General features: G+C 38.1%; 3 protein-coding genes across 6 annotated transcripts; 2 read left to right on the top strand and 1 right to left on the bottom strand.

Annotated features, from left to right (window-relative positions):
- The first annotated feature begins 601 nt into the window (after nucleotides 1-601).
- Nucleotides 602-2629, top strand: LOC110661209 (uncharacterized). Its single transcript, XM_021819782.2, has one exon. The coding sequence runs from the start codon at nucleotides 1420-1422 to the stop codon at nucleotides 2503-2505; it is 1086 nt and encodes a 361-aa protein (XP_021675474.2). The 5' UTR covers nucleotides 602-1419; the 3' UTR covers nucleotides 2506-2629.
- Nucleotides 2630-2730: 101 nt separating this feature from the next.
- Nucleotides 2731-5624, bottom strand: LOC110661210 (NADH dehydrogenase [ubiquinone] iron-sulfur protein 4, mitochondrial). Of its 4 annotated transcripts, none has more exons than XR_002496064.2 (5): nucleotides 5157-5579; nucleotides 4190-4278; nucleotides 3643-3758; nucleotides 3044-3186; nucleotides 2731-2966 (listed from the first exon to the last, which is right to left on the bottom strand). XR_002496064.2 is itself a non-coding variant. In XM_058134272.1 (5 exons), the coding sequence occupies exons 1-4, from the start codon at nucleotides 5319-5321 to the stop codon at nucleotides 3113-3115; spliced, it is 444 nt and encodes a 147-aa protein (XP_057990255.1). In that variant the 5' UTR covers nucleotides 5322-5584; the 3' UTR covers nucleotides 2731-2966; nucleotides 3067-3112. The 4 variants fall into 4 exon arrangements, 2 of the variants coding, with proteins under 2 accessions (XP_057990255.1, XP_021675476.1); XM_058134272.1 differs by having other exon boundaries at nucleotides 3067-3186; nucleotides 5157-5584; XM_021819784.2 differs by having other exon boundaries at nucleotides 2731-3186; nucleotides 3589-3758; nucleotides 5157-5624.
- A 206-nt stretch (nucleotides 5625-5830) lies between these two features.
- Nucleotides 5831-8403, top strand: LOC110661208 (exocyst complex component EXO70I). The gene is made up of 2 exons (XM_021819781.2): nucleotides 5831-6811; nucleotides 7023-8403. Exons 1-2 carry the CDS (start codon nucleotides 6035-6037, stop codon nucleotides 8373-8375), a joined length of 2130 nt encoding a protein of 709 aa, XP_021675473.2. The 5' UTR covers nucleotides 5831-6034; the 3' UTR covers nucleotides 8376-8403.
- The last annotated feature ends 9582 nt before the right edge of the window (nucleotides 8404-17985 follow it).

Below are 17985 nucleotides of genomic sequence, written 5' to 3'. Positions count from 1 at the left end.
CTTCACTCAAATAGAGAAACTAAATAGTAGTATTTTTCAAAATATAGAATCAATTAATTAATTTAAAAAAAAATAAAATGATTAAATAATAATTTAAATAGTGTAAATAATAAAAAATTTAATAAATATACTAAATAGTTTAATAAAAATAAAATTAGAAACTACATAATATAATTTTATTAAAATACAAAAACTAAATAATAATTTTATAATGCAGTTAAGAAAGAACTATATTTATACTTATTTTAATAAGATCAATTTTGAAAACTTTTTCATCGCTCCCTATTAAAGATACAAATGCGAAATTCCAAATCCTTTTTATTTTAAAAATGTGCATTTCAACATAATTTTTCTTATATAATGTAGTAATTTTTTTATTAATTCCGAGTAGAGCAAGCTAGTGCATAAAAGAGTTTTCGTTCATGCTGATTAGTAAAGTGTACAAGCACTTAACTATTATCATATACATTTTTTATTATTTAAAATTTATTATAATTTTAATAATAATTTATAATTAATTAAATGTATACATTGAAATATAAGAATGAATTATAAGTTAATAGGATACTAATAAATTATATTAAAAATAGGGGATGAGGTGGGAAGAGTAAAAGCACTGCAAGGGCGCTATTATTGCTGACGTGGCAAAAAGGAGAAGCACTGCAACGGCTCAAATGAGGGAAAAAATGCACACTTCACAAGGAGGGCAAACAGCACGTTTTAGTAACTTCACCACACAAAAGCCACGTGCTCATCAAAGTGTGTTTAATCTCCGAATGCTCCACTCACCCTCCAATTACATTCGCATTCCAACTCATCCCTTTGCATGACATACAAAATATCACCACCTCACACTTGTAAGTCCGCCAAATAAAACCGATCAGGGCACAGGGGCATTTCCGTAAAATTAATTCCAAGTTCAAAACGACCAAGCCAATCCTGATAGGTGTATCCACGCATGGAAGCCAACTCCACACGCGTTATAAAGACAGGCTCTTTTTGATGGGTAGGGTGACAGCCTAAAGATTATAGAGAGAGAGAGAGAGAGAGAGAGAGGGAGACCTCAACTGACTAGAGCTGAGATGTCAACAATACTCTTCCCTATCTATCCGAAATGTGTTACCATGCATGGACCCACTACATACGCAAATCCCACATGTCCCTTTCTCTAACCGTATATTCACCAAGTGTCACCGTCTCCTTCCTCCTTGCTTCATGCTTGCCCTTCTCTTATTGGCTCAATCCCACCCCAAAAACTCTCTTCTCAACAAATCCTCCCCTTCTAAACGCACACTCTTACCCATCCTTTCGAGTTTCACCTCTCCTCCTTTCACCTACCAATTGCACAATCCCTTTCGCCATTTTCTCTTCTGCTAGACCTGCTTCTTCATCTTTAAGCACTTGTTCAATCCATTCACCATGATCAAGACCCTGAGTCCTTACTCTACTGCTAAGACAGCTGAGATTATGTCTAGGTACAGGCCCATAGCACCAAAGCCAGAGGTTCCTGCCAAATCCTTGGGTGACAGACCATCAATGTCTCAGAAGATCAGACAATCTCCTTACCTGAGAAATCTCTGGCCTCAATTGCAAGCCAAGCCTACTAGAACCAGAAAGAGAGGCAGAGCTGCCATGTCTCCTCCCACCATCAAAAGGCCGAGAACCCATTTTCTTGGCCTTTCCTCTCCTAGTCATTTACTATCCCCTGCCAGACATCTCTCCTTGCAAGGTTTTGCTCATGGTATTCCCCAGCTTCCTGTTCCCAACCTCGCTGGCGTTAATAGCAGCTTGGAAAATCCAGTCACAACTGCTTCAGATTTGGTGACGCTTCCTCTTCTTCCATATCAGTCATCCGTTCCTGTTGATGGTAACAAACCAACAGCACTTGAAATAAGTTGCATAGAACCACGTAGAGAGGTCATAGATTTGAACACTCTGGCTGAAATCCCGGAAGAGAAGGATCTTTTGCGGCAACTACAGGAACCTCTCACCCACAATGTTATAACACCTCAGCCAGTTCGAGCAGTTGGCTCAAGTATAAGCGTTGGCTGCGTCAGTGAAGACTTAGGCTCAACTCCACCAGTGCAGCTTCCAAAGAAGCCAGAGGAGGTTGAGGAAGAAGTCGAGTCTGAGGCCTTGCCAGCCGTGATATCTGATTCCAACTACAAAGTGAGGCTGGCAAATTCTGCCTATAAAGAAATGGTGGGACAACCAGAGTGCCCGTGGCTTGATTCGATGTTGATGGGTGATGGCAGTTTTGGAAGTAGCTCATGCAAAAGGATATGCGGAGAGGTGATACTTCATCTTGCTGATTCAAAGATACCAGCTTCATCAAATGGGTTTTCATGCTGGGTGAGAATAGAATGGGGACATGAGGGGAAGAAGAGAGCAATCAATGCTTTCTGTGATGTGATCAGACTGTCCTGCGAGTCCAAGGATTACCTCTTCACTTGGAGGTTCCACACCCATGACAGGGAGGGTTCTCAGTCCGGCACCACTGCTTGAATACTTAATTGTATAAGCAGTTCATTAGAAAACATATCTTATCTACCAGGTATACACAAGAACACATCAAGTATATGTACAGTTTTTGTTAGCTTTTCAGTAAAGTCAAAAAATGTTTAGAAGATATTTTGCTTTTCTTTTGTCCTACGCTTAGGCTGGGGGTGGTTATGGTTGTTGACAATCAATGTCAGAAATCAAATCCGGCAAAGAGAATTTTACACAGAATTAGGCAACCCGATCATTTTCCATACGAAAAGTTGATTTTTTTTTAATTGGCCGAAATGGCAAGATACATTCACAAACATGGAACAGCAAATAAATACAATACCTAGGCTTAACAAATAAGATAAAAGCTTCCAGGACAGCCTTTCAAGCATCCAAATGGATGTTGGATAGTTACACTAAGCATCCTTGTTCTTTGCTGGGCCCTTCCACTTGAAGTTGTCAGCATACGACTTAGGCTGTAAATATTAAAAAAATAAATAAATAAAATTCCTATATTTAAATAAAATGAAACAAAAGAGAAGACAACAATTACAATAAGCCCAATCTTAAGCCAACATTGCAGACACGTCCATGCATGTTCTACATATTCATCTTGAATACGTCAAAGCAGCTGGATTAACGAGGGGAAGAGGAATAGGCTCAAAACTTCAGAAGAGGTGTATGCTGCTTCTTGACCTGCACAGGATTTTAAGTTGTTTTAAGAATATGCAACATGGAGATCAATGAATCGAAAAAATTCACTAATAAAAAATATATGTAAGAATGGAAAATGTACCCCATTTCAATTATGAAAAGAAATATATAAGCAGTTCAGGGGAAAAAAACCTTTACAAGGATCCTTTTCTGCATAAAACAAAGGCCTATTTCTATATCATATGAAGATATTTCTTCTTCAGACAAGAAAATGAGGAACATAGAAACAACATCCAAATTACAGCTCATGTATATCCTGGGAAACCATCGAGCAGCCTATTGTCCATAACTATTTATTAAAGGGTTTTACAATTAGGAGGCAAAGGAAATGGTAACAGAAAAAGATAGCGCTCAAGGAGACTAATTACAAAGACAGATTCATACACATCTATAAAGCAGAAATACAGGCTATAGAGAAAAATACTGTATATGCCCAACCATGTTTTTCAGCAAATGCCTTTGCAGCTTCTGCACTATCAAAACTGAGTCCTGCATCACCATCATTAGCATATGGATCTCCAGTGGATGTCCAACCCATCAATGGATTCTCCCACCTGAAACAAAAATAACCAAAACATCATGGTTTTTACAATGGCCAGTAATTTCATTAAGCACCACTATAAATGTACTATTTTATTTCACTGCACCTATTAACATATACAGTAAGGACCCAAGGATAGAACACTGCAGACGCAGGCTAACGCAACGCATATGCTATTTTATGCCTTCAACCATTAGAGAAAAATGAATAAAGTGAGCTCAATTCTCCTTAATAGGTATGGAAAATACTTATAATGATTGATCTTTCTCTCAGATATGTCAATTCATAAGGGCATCCATGAGTTGAATTCACCCCCATCATAAGCCTCAAAAAGCTTTCAATAATTTGGCACTATTGTAAAGAAAAATTTTTGAATTGTAACAAAATTTTTTAATCCCTACAACTTAATAGGAAAGGCTAAAGCATGCGACTGATGAAGCATACTTATGGGTAAACAAAAAATCAATTTTCCATCTCCCAACTTTTCCAGAGCCCTGTTGTATTGCAGTTCGAGCAGGTGAATAAGTAATTACCTGGCATGCATAAATGGAAACGAAGTAAAGTCATCAAACATGAAGGGGAAACAATTATCCTAGGATAGATGACATCAACTAACAGGGGGCATAATAAAAGGAGAAGGTTGTGCAAAAGACTAATCCATTTTAAAGTAATTTTGAGAATAAGCATACGAAAACAATATGCAGCTTATGAATCTTTCTCGTGAATGCTAGATGCAAAACTTGCACAACCAGAGCTGAACTATTATTTCCCTGAAAACAAGTAGTTTGACAGTTACATTGTGTTATATCCATTTCAGCCACAATCAGACAGAAGAATTAGCTAATAAGTGATAATAGTGAACATGAATTGAAAATAATCAGTCCACATCTTCTCCTCTGTCAACTATTCAGCCTTGCATCATTGCTAAATCCAGAATTAAACGTTAGAAGGTTAAGCAAAAAGGGCATGGCTAATGCAAGCGACACACAACCAATTAGGTTAGGATAGATTCCATAAACATAGAAGGATGATCAATTCAATGGTGAGAAAATTAGAAACCAAGAGAATTGATGTTGAAAGGTATAAATGATCTACTCCATGAACAGAACTGTCACTGCAAGTGGGGGCATTTCACAGGCTAACAACTTATAGATGAAATTCTTATAGTCCAGACTCCCTCGGATGGTTGCTTAAAGGTATAGTAAGCCATCACAAATTAGTTACCGTATCAGAAATTATAAGTTCCCAGACTTCAAATTTCCATTACTTTTCATCTAAGCTTGTCAAATACAATTTTCCAGTACCAATTCCTCAGGATAAGCCTATTCAATGTCTTATACAAATCAATACTACTAATAGAAACCCTAAGAAATACAAATACAAAAGGAAATACAAAATGATGATGGCCTACCCTTCTTCGAAGATGCTGCTCGGGGATCCCCGATACCAGGCCGACCTCGCCTGGTTTAACATCCACCAAGGCGTCCGAAGAAGAGAACCATCCAGGTGAACGTCCGAGAATCGATCTATTAGCTCGAGCGAGATACAGAGCGCCTCTCTGCAGAGAGCTGGCCATTCTTTGGGGGTTTAATTTACCAGGTTTATCCAAAAGAAGGGGGAAAGCACAGCTTTTTAACCGACTGAGAGACTCCGGACCCGTGGATTCTGCGTTTAAGCCATCGGAGAATGAAGAGAGTTTTATACACTTGATGCCGCGAAAATACCAGAAGTTTCACGCTCTAGCTGTGGTGATCTATCCCGCCTCGTCTCTGGCATGGAATCGGTTCGGTTCGATTTCATTTTGAATCAAATCAAACAAAAATAATCAAAATACCAAAATATGAGATAATAATAGCCATATTAAAACTAAAGTATGAGTTAAGGCCCATAACGATTTTTCATGTAGCGAGTGTATCCTAAATTTCTAATGGGTCTTCGTGGTATGAGATATTGGGAAGCCCACTTAGCGCTTGGGCACTCACTAGTCATTGCAGGCTACGGAGCCAGCCAGGGTGCAGTCATTTTCTGTGCGGGCACCATTTGCGTTTGGATTTTTCTACGAGCTTGAAAATTGAAATCACAAACCGGCTGCACATGTGCTTTGCTTCTTGGGTTCAAGCTCTGGCCATTTGTCAACTTCCCAAAAGCCAATGCCATTTGTTCTTAGTTTGAATCGAGAGACCTATTCTCCATTATACTGGTTTGTCATCACTCGTAATACACCCAAAACACCCGCCAATCTCCAGGATATACAAATCCGCCTTTCCTCTTCCCGAAAGTTCAATATCAATGGCGTCCCAGGAAGAAGAGTTGACGCTAAAGCTGGAGTTAGCGTGCTCGGATTTGAAAACCGTCCTTCAAACCTCGACCAAGATGGAGGATAGCCTGGAAAAGATGGATAAAAGGTTCGCTCTTATAGATGAAACTCTGTCAACAACCTCCAAAAGAGTAGCTCCTTTGCAATCTTTGTCCATGGCCTCAAAAGCCCTCGAAACAAGAATCAACAGAGCGGTCTCTCCTGCTCTTGCTCTTCTCGATTGCTTCAAACTCTCCGAGTCTCTCCAGCGCAAGATCCTCGAAGTTTCCTCCAAATTATCCGCAGAGGAAAAGCCAAAGAAACGGCTCAAACTCTTGCTTAGGTACGTTGATTGTGTGGATAAGTTAAACGCGGCTATAAACGCAATTAGTCAAGATGGTGAACCAGTGATTCAGAAGCTACAGGAGGTGGTGGAGTTCTTGAGCAGGACTAAAGCCACGGATCAGTATAGGACTCATAGGCTGAGACAGGCTTTGGTTACGCTCAAGGCTCTTTTTGAGTCTGAGGTTGATGCTATGAAATTTGATGGGTTGCTTGATGAGGCTTTACTCATTTTGCAAGATCAATATGAGAGTATATTGCATCAATTAAAGCACCAAAATATTGGCGAGTCACAAGAGGAGGATGGAGCTGAGATAGGCCCAACTTCTGATCTGGGTACAGAGCTGGAAATTGAAATTCTTAGAAGAATTTCGGAAACCCTTGCGGCCAATGATTGTTTGGATATATGCATTGATATCTACATCAAGGTATGTTACTAAACTCACTAAAACTCGTTAATATCGATGTCTTCTTTATGAAGTACAAGATTACATCTTTTTTTTTTCTTTTTTTTTTTTTTTTTTGATTCAATCATATACAAGTTATCTGAATTAGAGGGATTAGAGAAAATTAGAAATTTGGCTTAGCATAATGATACAAAAGATCTAGCTTGGAAGTCTTATGTTTCTACTTCAATAGGTGAGATATAGAAGAGCAGCAAAAGCATTAATGCGGCTGAACCCAGATTATTTGAGGACATATACTCCTGAAGAAATCGACGAAATGGAGTGGGAGAATTTAGAGATAGCCATAAGCCTTTGGATACAACACTTTGAACTTGCAGTGAAAACAGTTTTTCAATCAGAAAAGAAGCTTAGCAACCAAATTCTTGGGGGAATTATGGATGGAGTTGTCTGGTTAGAATGCTTTGTCAAGATTGCAGACAAAATCATGGCAGTCTTCTTTCGATTCGGAGAAGGCGTTGCAAGAAGCAGCAAAGAGCCTCAAAAGCTTTTCACGCTACTTGACATGTTCGATTCTCTGGAAAAGCTTCAAACAGAATTCTCAGAAATCTTTGAAAGTGAAGCCGGAGCTGATATTTGCACAAGATTTAGAGAACTAGAAAAACTTCTCATCCATGCTTCAAGCAAAGTCTTTTGGGAGTTTGGCCTCCTAATTGAAGGCAACTCAGATGGTTTCCCACCACAACAAGATAGTTCAGTCCCGAAACTTGTAAGATACGCCATTAATTACCTCAAGTACCTAGCCGCTGAAAATTACAGTGCACCCCTGGCCAAAGTTCTTCGCACAGAACATATATGGAAAGCTGGCATCTTCTCCAAACCCGAAACCGACGAAAATTTAGTCAACGATGCCATTTCCAATATCATGGAAGCACTTAAAAGAAACGTCGAATCTAAAAGATCACGTTACAAGGACAAAGTTGTACCCAATGTCTTCGCCATGAACACATACTGGTATATTTACATGAGAACAAGAAACACCGAGCTTGGTAAGCTACTTGGAGAGCAATACATGAAACAGAACTACAAGGCTGTAGCTGAGGAATCAGCTTATATTTATCAAAGGCAAGCTTGGGGACGTCTTGTAAGATTGCTGGAAATAAAAGAAGATATAAAAAGATCACAGAACAGTATTAACGAGGCCATTGTAGCTTCTGCGAGAGGGAAAATGGAATCTTTCTTGAAGGGTTTTGATGAAATTGTGCAGAGGCATGGAGGGTCTTATTACGCCATTCCTGATGATGATTTGAGAGGGCAGATTGGAGAAGCGACTGTGAAGCTATTGGTTCCTGCTTACACCAAGTTCTTGGAAGTTTATGGACCAGGGTTGGAATTGGGAGGTGAATCATGTGTTAGTCCAGAATCCATAAAAGGGGTATTGGCTCAAATTTTCAACGGTGGTCATCGTGTTGATGAGGGGAAGTTGAAGAGACGTGATATTAAAGATCTGACAAGTGGAACAACATCGATGTCAGTTGACGGTGAGATCAAGGATTTTCGAAGGTCTCGATCAAATATCGATATGTAGAATTTCTTTCCTTCTTTAACTTTTTTTTCCCTGTTATGTATTACTATATAAATTGTATTTTTTTTTGAAATTAATATAAATTTTATTATTTCATTTATTTGGCTATTTGCATATGTAAAAGGCATGTAGCCTCTTGAACTGGTTTTAACTAGGTGTTAGCTTGGTTCTTGACCCCTCCAAAAGATTTGAAAATTAAAAATTCACCTATATATTTTTAATATTTTTTAAAAAAATTTATTATTTGTCTCTAAAAAGTTTTTAAATTAGAAATTTACCTATAATATTTAGTATTTTTTAAGAAACTATTATTTGCTCCTTCAATATTTTTGTTTCTGTTTTAACCCCTACAATTTTGTATAAAACTTATTTATATTTTTTGTATTATTCAATTTTAATCTCTTAATATTTTATATTTTTATATTAATCTCTATATTTTTGTCAGTCTTTTCAATATTTAATTTTAACCCAAAGATAATCTTCAAGTTCTGCCCTTGCGCTTGGACTTAAACAATTTTAACTGATCAATCACAGTAAGTCTTTGGTTTTTTTTTTTTTTTCCTTAGTTTGATAAATTTTCACGTTTTTTATTTCTTTAATTTAAAATAACATTAAATTGCATTTGAATTTATAAATTTAAACTTATAATTTGAATTTTAAATATTAAATTTAAATTCTAAAATTTTAAATCTATAATTTTTTTTCAATAGATAATATTTCATTGACAAAAAGCCTATGGCACATTGCATAGCAAAGGATCTATTGAAATCCAAGATTACATTGCAAGGCGAGAAAATCTAACTTAAAATTACAATAATTTTATAAGCCGAAGCAAAAATAATAGCCTGAGATAAAAATGAGCCTTAAAAACTACCCAAAACAAAAACTTAGGTAAGGTCTACGACCTGAACCCTTACCATGCAATCAATTTGCAAAGGATGACTCGAAGTAGAGGAACCACCTCGGAGCAAAGAAGAAAGCGCCACGGTCCAAACCGCCACATGCGGTTCCTAATTAAGGAAGATTTATCAAGGAAGATTTAGGCAAAATAAATTTAGAGGAAACATAATCAGCCACAACCTACAAAGAAGAAAGTCCCCTCCAAAGCATTCCTTGGCTGTCAAGCAAGCTTGTAAGACCCAATAATAAAGATGAAAAGCTCAGCACCATGGAAAAAGCAAAGCCTTTGCATATTAGCACTGATAGCTAGGGCTGAGAAGTGGTTGACTCTTTAGCATCTCTCTCGTGCCTTTCGGATTGGGTTAAGACTCTTGAACCCCATAAGTTGCCAGTCCACAACCAGATTCCTTTCACATCCCAGGTGCTGCAGAGACCCAAGCGAAAAAAACAACCAAGACCAAACACTTGGCCATGCAGATTGAAAAGTCCCTCACCATTCTCCTCATATTTGCAGCAAAACTGACACCAATAAAAACAACACACTAATTTATACACACCATAACCCACTTGGAGAGGGGAGGGAGAACCCATTTCCAGTACAAGGGACGCAGACGACCTTCCCTGATGGGGCAGAAGGAGCCGCTGGATTAGCATATGCGAAGGCCTGGTTGCCTTAGGCAAACGAAATAATAAAGAGAGAAAAGTTTCTCTTTTTGGCTAAAGAGATTTGTTGCTTTTTACCCAACGTGTTTGAATTACCTTACAATTCATTGGGAAGGAATGTAGGGAGGCAAAGAATAAAACAAAATAAAATAAAATACTAGAAGATAAAGTGAAATATTTTATAGATTTTATCTTGTTTGGGAGAAATGTATACTAAATTATGATTTATTGACTTTATATTGTTGAGATCAAAGATATGATAAGGTAAGGTAAAGTATTAAGATTACAAAAATTACCTTATTATGTAAAAATATGTATTTTTAATATTTAAATTAATCATAATTATTTTGAAAAAATATTTTATATGAAATTTAAATTTAGAGCACTGATTTCAATGAAACGAACTAATATATCAAATTTAAAACACTATTTTCAATGAAACGAAATCAAGCACTTCATCTGAAACCAACCGATAAAAATATCAATGAAAACATGGAAAAAGAAAAACAAAAACAAAAACTGAGGGCAGGAACAAGGAAGATTTGGCGAACAGTATTTTAATAAGTGTAGTAGGAGAAATTTCATATGGAAGTGTGATTATTACAGAAGGGGACTGTGGCTTTGGTGGCTGGCCAAGAGCCACCACGATCGCCATGACGTCCATAGCCTGGAATTGCTAGGTTCTTGGGCAACCCCAAGCAATTAGAGCTCTGAGAGAGCTTTAACATAAGTATAGCCCCTTTATTATTTTCTTAATGAGACAAAACAAAAGAAGGGGTATATGGAGAAGGCTAAAAGAAGAATGAATTTTGACAGGGCTTATTATGTTGATCCAATTGGTAAGGCGGGTGGATTGGCACTATGGTGGAACAATGATGTGAAAATGCAAATAGCTAAAACATCAAACAATTTTGTGGATACGCAGGTTTCTTTGAATGGGAATTCTCTCAGTTTTCATGCAACTTTTATTTATGGTAACCCTTATAGGGAAGATCGCAGTCATATTTGGGAGGAAATTTCAGAGCTAAAAGCTTCTAATTCTGAACCATGGATGTGCATTAGTGACTTTAACATAGTTTTAATTTAGGAGAAATTCAGAGGTAGTTGAGTTATGATTTCTTAAGTGAGGGAGTTTTAGAGTTTTATCTCAAGGTGCAACCTAATGGATTTAGGTTGCGAAGGTCTGTTGTTCATGTAACACCCCCGTTGTATAGCCTGGTATATTTCACTGTTCCGGTGACCGGTGTCGGTCCGGACAATTAATGGGATTAGGGCCACACTTAAGACAATTTGAGAAGCCATAAACACAAATAATTAGTAATGTTTAATTAGTTAACTATAAATAAGAAAAACGGAACATAAGAGGTTAAACGAGCCGAGAGTCACAGCGATGAGTGACCTCCTTGGGAACGACTGCGAAGTCGTTTTAAACTCAAATTTCGAACCGTAAAAAGTAACGCTGCGGTCCTTAGGACCCTTATGAACACAGTGGAAAAGAGAAAACCACGAAAAAGAGCTGTTAAGTCAGTCAAATAATTAGGTCAGGGAGCCGGAAGAAATATTGGATTATTTGCAAACCGGGATGAACCGACGAGGGGCAATTTGGTCAATTGACCCCGAGAGCTGACTCCTGACCTAACTGTCAAATAAAATCGGAGAAAAGAAAATTTCAGAATCGAGAATTAAATTAAAGAACGAATAGAAAAAAAAAGAAAAAAAAAAGAAGAAGAAGATAGAAAAGTCAAAGGTGATGACATCATGAATGATGTCAATAAGAAATTAATTAAGTTATTTATTAAATGGGATTTTGTGGTCTTCCATCAACTAAAATAAATTAAGAAAAGAAAAAAATTAACAACAAAAAGTCATCTTCATCTTCTCAAAAACGTCACTCTCTTCTCTCCCTCACAAAACCACCATGAAAGCTCATTTTTGAGCTTGAAAAACTAAAATCCAACCATACAAAATTGTCCTACCATAACTAGACCTTGTTTGGGCAACTAAGAAAGAAGATTCAAGGAAAAGAACGAAGAAAAATTTGAAGAAAAGGAGGAAGAAAATTCTGCTCAATGTATAGTACTATAAACTTCAATTTTTTTTGTTTAATTAGTGTTAGTGTGGCATCAAGAGCTTGTAAATAAACTTAAAATGAAACAAACATGGGAGAAGGACTAAACTGAATTTTGGCCTGTTGAAGGGAGTATGAATTGCATGAATTTAATGGGTTTGAATGAGTTTAGAAACCTTCCTTAGTTGATTGATTATAGTTTAAAGTTTTGAATTTAGTTAATTACACAATTTAAGTGAATTAGGGTTTTGAATGCTAGGGTTTGGAACCAAATTTTTGGAGAAATGCATAAATGATGACTTTGGTCTATTGTGAGATGAAAAATGGTCAATAATGACCAAAAGAGGTGTGTAGGAATTGTTGGAATGAAAACCAAATTCGTAGGTCCAATGGTCATGCAGCTGGCAGCATGACCAAACCCACTTTGAAGGACCAAAACTCAAATTTTACAAGTCCAATTGATATGCCACAAATTGGTGATAGAAATAGACATAAAAGAGCACAATTTTCATTAAGGAACCATGCCCAAAAACTGACCAAAACTGGGTGACCAAAGTGAAATGAGAGCAGGCTGCCACTGCACCAAACTGACTAAATGAACAGTAACTGTTCATTTGGTCATAACTCGAGCTAAGAAGGTCAAATTGACCTGAAATTTTACCAGCAATTAGATAAGGTATAGATCTAAAACTGTTATGAAGAACACCACCCCAAATTATGCCATTAACCCATTCAAATTATTGAGCAAAGTTGAGTTACCAAACCTGTAACTCTGCAGAATTTATATTGAGCAGTAATGTTTGAAGGGTTATAACTCTCTCTACAAAACTCCGATTTAGGCGATTCTTGAACCGATGGAAACCTAAGACATAGTAGAACATTTCATATGAAGAAATTTAGACCAAATTATGAACTTAACTTAATCAAATTACTGACCAAATTTGGATCAAAATATGCCAGAACCCAAAATCTCAGCATGAACAGTGCACGTGAACAATAATTTTATTTTGGCCATAACTTGAGCTACAAAACTCCGATTGAGGTGATCCAAAAATGAGAATACACTTAAGACAATAAGGAACATTTTCTATGAAAAAAGTTTTGTCAAATTCCAACAGTAGATTGACCAATGGAATAGTGCAACTTAGAACTCCAAAACCGAAAATTGGCAATTTTGCCAAAATGACCTAAGCTTTGAGAAAACGATCAAAACCAACAAGTTTAATGACCAAAATGTGGTATGTGGGTGAAGTTGGAGTTCCCATACCTATTAAGCCTTAGAAAGTCAACTATTTGACTTGAATAGTGCAGTGAATAGTAACCCGAAACACAAAATTTCAAGAATGTCGAAATTAGCACGTTAGAGCTAGGTATAAGTGAAATTAAATTTATTTTTGGATTTATGTTAAATTATGGTACTGAAACACTATAAAATTGTGTGTTTCAGTGGAAAAGAATACCGGGACAGAACCCGAGGAGTCGAGTTAAGGCCAAAAGGCGACTCATTTGAGGTTTGTGCACAACATCACTATGCTTTAAAATGTGTTGATAAAGTGAATGAAATATGTATTTTACATTTGCTTTGAATTATTGAGAATTTATTTGTGACAATAGTTATGATTTTTTGACTTAAATTGTTGGAAGTATTGTGTATATTTGAAATGACAATGTTTAGCAAATTGTTAAGATAAGTTTTGAAACCACAGTGTCATGACCATATATTTGAACACCTCACTAGCACGACTAGTGGGGGTAATTAGTTTCGAATTTTGATTCCTTCTCTGGAGAAGTGTTGAGGTGTGCCAGTAGAAGAGGATGTGAATGGATATCCATATATTTGAGCTAGCTAGCCTTGTGATGTGATTTCTCTTTAGCCTTTGGCTATCGAGATTCATGTGATTTCTCTTTAGCCTCTGGCTATTGAGATTCTATTTGTTTCGAATGGCATGATCTAACTGTGGGTTTTATGAAATGTGTTTTGATACTTTGAAATGAACTTGGTTCGTATTAAAATCTCATGATTTATGTTTTGTGTTTAATGCGCATGTTTAGCCAAAATTTTGAATAAATGTGATTTAATTTTTGCATAAAGATTATTTCAGTATGTTGTGTACCACTGAGTCCTAGTACTCAGCGATAGCTTCTATTGCTATCGCAGATACAGAGCAGAGAGGAAGCGTGATCGAGCTGCTGAGGTGTGAGGAACCATCGGCTTGAAGTCTTCGGGTATAATTTATACCCTAACTGTAAATATTCTTTTGATGTATATATTGCACATAAATGTATGGACATGTAAAAATAGGTCTTGAGCAGTTGTATAAAATTTGTATAAAGTTGTAATATATATTGTAGTTTGCGGAAAACTAAAATGGACCAAATATATATTAACTAGTTTTAATTTTAACTAAATGTTTTAAATGCCTATTAGACAATGTTCACCACTTAACAAAAGTAAGAAAATTGATTTAAAATCCTTTGTAGGGTACTTAATGAGTTATCGGTTGGTGAAGTTCGGTAATTCATTAGGTATTCTACGGGATCATGTTATGCCTTACAGAGGGGTAAGGTGTGACATGTTTTAGTGGTATCAGAGCAAATTTTTGAAGTATGTTTTAACATATAAATTTGTGTCTTTCTTGTTAAGTACAACTGCTCAATGTCCATAATTGTTACATACAGTGCATTACATCATAAATATGAACTAATGGAGGGAAATCTCTTTGTGTTACTTGTTCAGGAGATACCCTACTCCAAACTGTTATGGAAGAAGGGGACCGCTCAGTTGAACAGTCTGTTGAAGCTGAGGCACAAGGGGAAGCCCCAGCTTTACCAAATGTTAGTGGGTCAGCAGCACCAGCCCCACAAATGCCGCAGTTTCCTGCACAATTCGCACAGCAGATGGCTGTGATGTTTCAACAAATGGCCGGGGGTATGCCTGTTCAAGCTCCACCCCAACCACCTGTGGCACAACCACTGCCTCCAGCCAGACAGTATGACAAGTTATTGAAGTATGGGGCTGCAGAATTTAAGGGTACAGTAGACCCACTTGAGGCAAAGCAATGGCTTGAAAGAATGGACAGAGTGTTTAAGAAACTGCACTGCCAAGATGAGTTGAAGTTTGAGTATTCCGTGTCTCTACTGCAAGGGGATGCGTATGATTGGTGGAAGACCATCCCCCACAGCTTAGCTGAACCGCCAGTGCTGACCTGGGATGACTTCATCAGAGAATTCAGACAAAAATACATCCCAGATGCGTATGTTGACCAGAAATTGCAAGAATTTTTGAGTTTGAAACAAGGCAACAGAACAGTGGCAGAATATGAGAGGGAGTTCTCCCGCTTAAGTCATTATGCTGGAAGCCTCCTTATTACCAGCAAGGCAAGATGCAAGAGATTTGAGACGTGTTTGAAGCCCAGCATAAGATGCAAGTTGTGGGATTTCGACACAACAACTTCTCAGAGCTTATGTCGCAAGCATTTGAACTGGAGAGAATTGAATCAGAAGTAACCCCAAGGAAAGAAAAATCAGAAAAAGCTGAGAAATCAGAAAAAGACAAGGGGGAAAAATCAGTTGAACAAAGTTCTGGTGCTACCTCTGGAAAGAGAAAGAAGTTTAGTGGACCCAGCAGGGGTCGAGGTGGAAGATTCAGTAGGGGCCGATTCTCCGGACAGAGACCCCCTAGGTCTGGTCAGCAGTCAAGCAGGGGTTCATATTCTGCCCGCCCCTGTGAGACTTGTGGCAAGATTCATGGGGGGGAGTGTTACTGGGCCACTGGAGCCTGCTTTAACTGCGGAGGCAAGGGCCATATAGCTAAAGACTGTACTAGTGCTCCGAGATATAGTCCAGCTCCTACTACTGCCGAGGGATCTATTCAGAGTCCTGCTCTCAGAGGTTCACAGCCAGTTGGTAGAGGAAGAGGTAGAGGTAGAGGCACTGCTTCAGGCAGTCAAGGCACAATTGGTCAGTCAGGACAAGGAAGTGCTTCAACCAGAATCTACACAATGAGACAGCGAGAAGAGGCTGAGACTTCTGATGTGGTAGCTGGTACATTCTCTATCTCTGATCAAGAAGTATTTGTGTTGTTTGATCCGGGTTCAACCCATTCATATGTTAGTGCTAGCATAGTTAGTTCACTTGCTGTTCCATGTGTGCAAATGGATTTTGAAGTGCTACTAACTAGTCCGTTAGGACAAGAGGTCCGGGTCAACAGAATTTATAGAGACTGTCCTTTGGTGATCCAAGGACATGTTTTCCTGTCAGACTTGATTGAAATGCCCTTCAGAGAGTATGATATTATCTTAGGCATGGATTGGTTAGCCAGGCATCATGCTATGATTGATCAGTAGGCGAAAGCGATCACTTTTGGTCTCCCTGCATGCGGTGATGTGGTCATACACGGGAGAGGCATTTATCGCCATCAAACATCATTTCGGTGCACTAGCCGTAAAGATGATCGAGAAAAGGGTGTGAAGCATACTTGGCACATGTGATAGACACCCAAGTGGGGAGTCGGCACTAAGGGACATCCCTACGTATGTGATTTTCGGATGTGTTTCCTGATGAATTGCCAGGATTACCTCCAGAAAGAGAGGTGCAGTTTGAAATTGATGTTATGCCTGGTGTGGATCCAATCTCCATAACGCCATATAGAATGGCACCTGCAGAATTGAAAGAGTTGAAAGTGCAGTTGCAAGAATTGCTTGACAAGGGCTTTATCCACCCTAGTGTGTCACCTTGGGGAGCGCCGGTATTGTTTGTAAAGAAGAAAGATGGCACTCTCCGCTTGTGTATTGATTATCGACAGTTGAATAAGGTGACAATAAAGAATAGATATCCATTACCCCGCATTGATGACTTGTTTGATCAGTTGAGGGGTGCAGCTGTGTTCTCCAAAATTGACCTGAGATCAGGTTATTATCAGCTGAAGGTACAAGAGCAGAGTATTTCTAAAACTGCCTTTAGAACCCGCTATGGCCATTATGAGTTTTTGGTTATGCCATTCGGGTTAACTAATGCTCTGGCTGCTTTTATGGATCTGATGAACACTATCTTCAGACCATACCTCGACCAGTTTATTGTGGTATTTATCGATGATATATTGGTCTATTCGAGGAATGTAGAAGAGCATGACAGACATCTGCGGATTGTACTACAGACTTTATGGGAGAAACAGCTATATGCCAAATTGTCGAAATGTGAATTTTGGCTGAAGGAGATATCCTTTTTGGGGCATATAGTATCAGAAGAGGGCATTAAGGTAGATCCTAACAAGATTGAAGCTGTCCTTAATTGGAAGCCACCCAGAAATGTCACAGAGATTCGGAGTTTTACGGGTTAATGGATACTACCGTCGATTTGTGAAAGGGTTCTCCATGTTGGCATCTCCATTGACCAAGCTGCTTAGAAAGGATGTGAAATTTCAGTGGACGAACAAATGCCAACAGAGTTTTGATGAATTGAAAAGATGTTTGACTGAGGTTCCAGTCCTAACTTTACCCACACCGGGTAAAGAATATACAGTTTACAGCGATGCTTCTCACAATGGGTTAGGTTGTGTATTGATGCAAGATCGAAATGTCATTGCCTATGCATCACGCCAGCTAAAACCGCATGAGAGGAATTATCCGACACATGATTTGGAGCTTGCAGCCATTGTGTTTGCTCTTAAGATCTGGAGACATTATTTGTATGGGGAGAAGTGCTACATCTACACAGATCATAAGAGTTTGAAGTATTTGGGCACCCAAAAAGAGTTGAATTTGAGACAGAGGAGATGGTTAGAGTTGATAAAAGGCTATGATTGTCTGATAGACTATCAGCCAGGGAAAGCTAATGTTGTGGCTGATGCCTTAAGTCGCAAGACTATGGCAAGTCTACGACTTACTCCTTTGTCTTTGGTACATGAGTTGAGATCATTACATGCCAGTTTAGAGATTAATGATGATGGGCAAACAGCAATTGCATGGCATGTACAGCCAGTGT

Source organism: Hevea brasiliensis, chromosome 2, assembly GCF_030052815.1.
Source record: "Hevea brasiliensis isolate MT/VB/25A 57/8 chromosome 2, ASM3005281v1, whole genome shotgun sequence".
Classification (NCBI taxonomy): Eukaryota; Viridiplantae; Streptophyta; class Magnoliopsida; order Malpighiales; family Euphorbiaceae; genus Hevea; species Hevea brasiliensis.
Note: the sequence above shows the minus strand (reverse complement) of the source record. Positions and strands in the feature narration are given on the sequence as shown.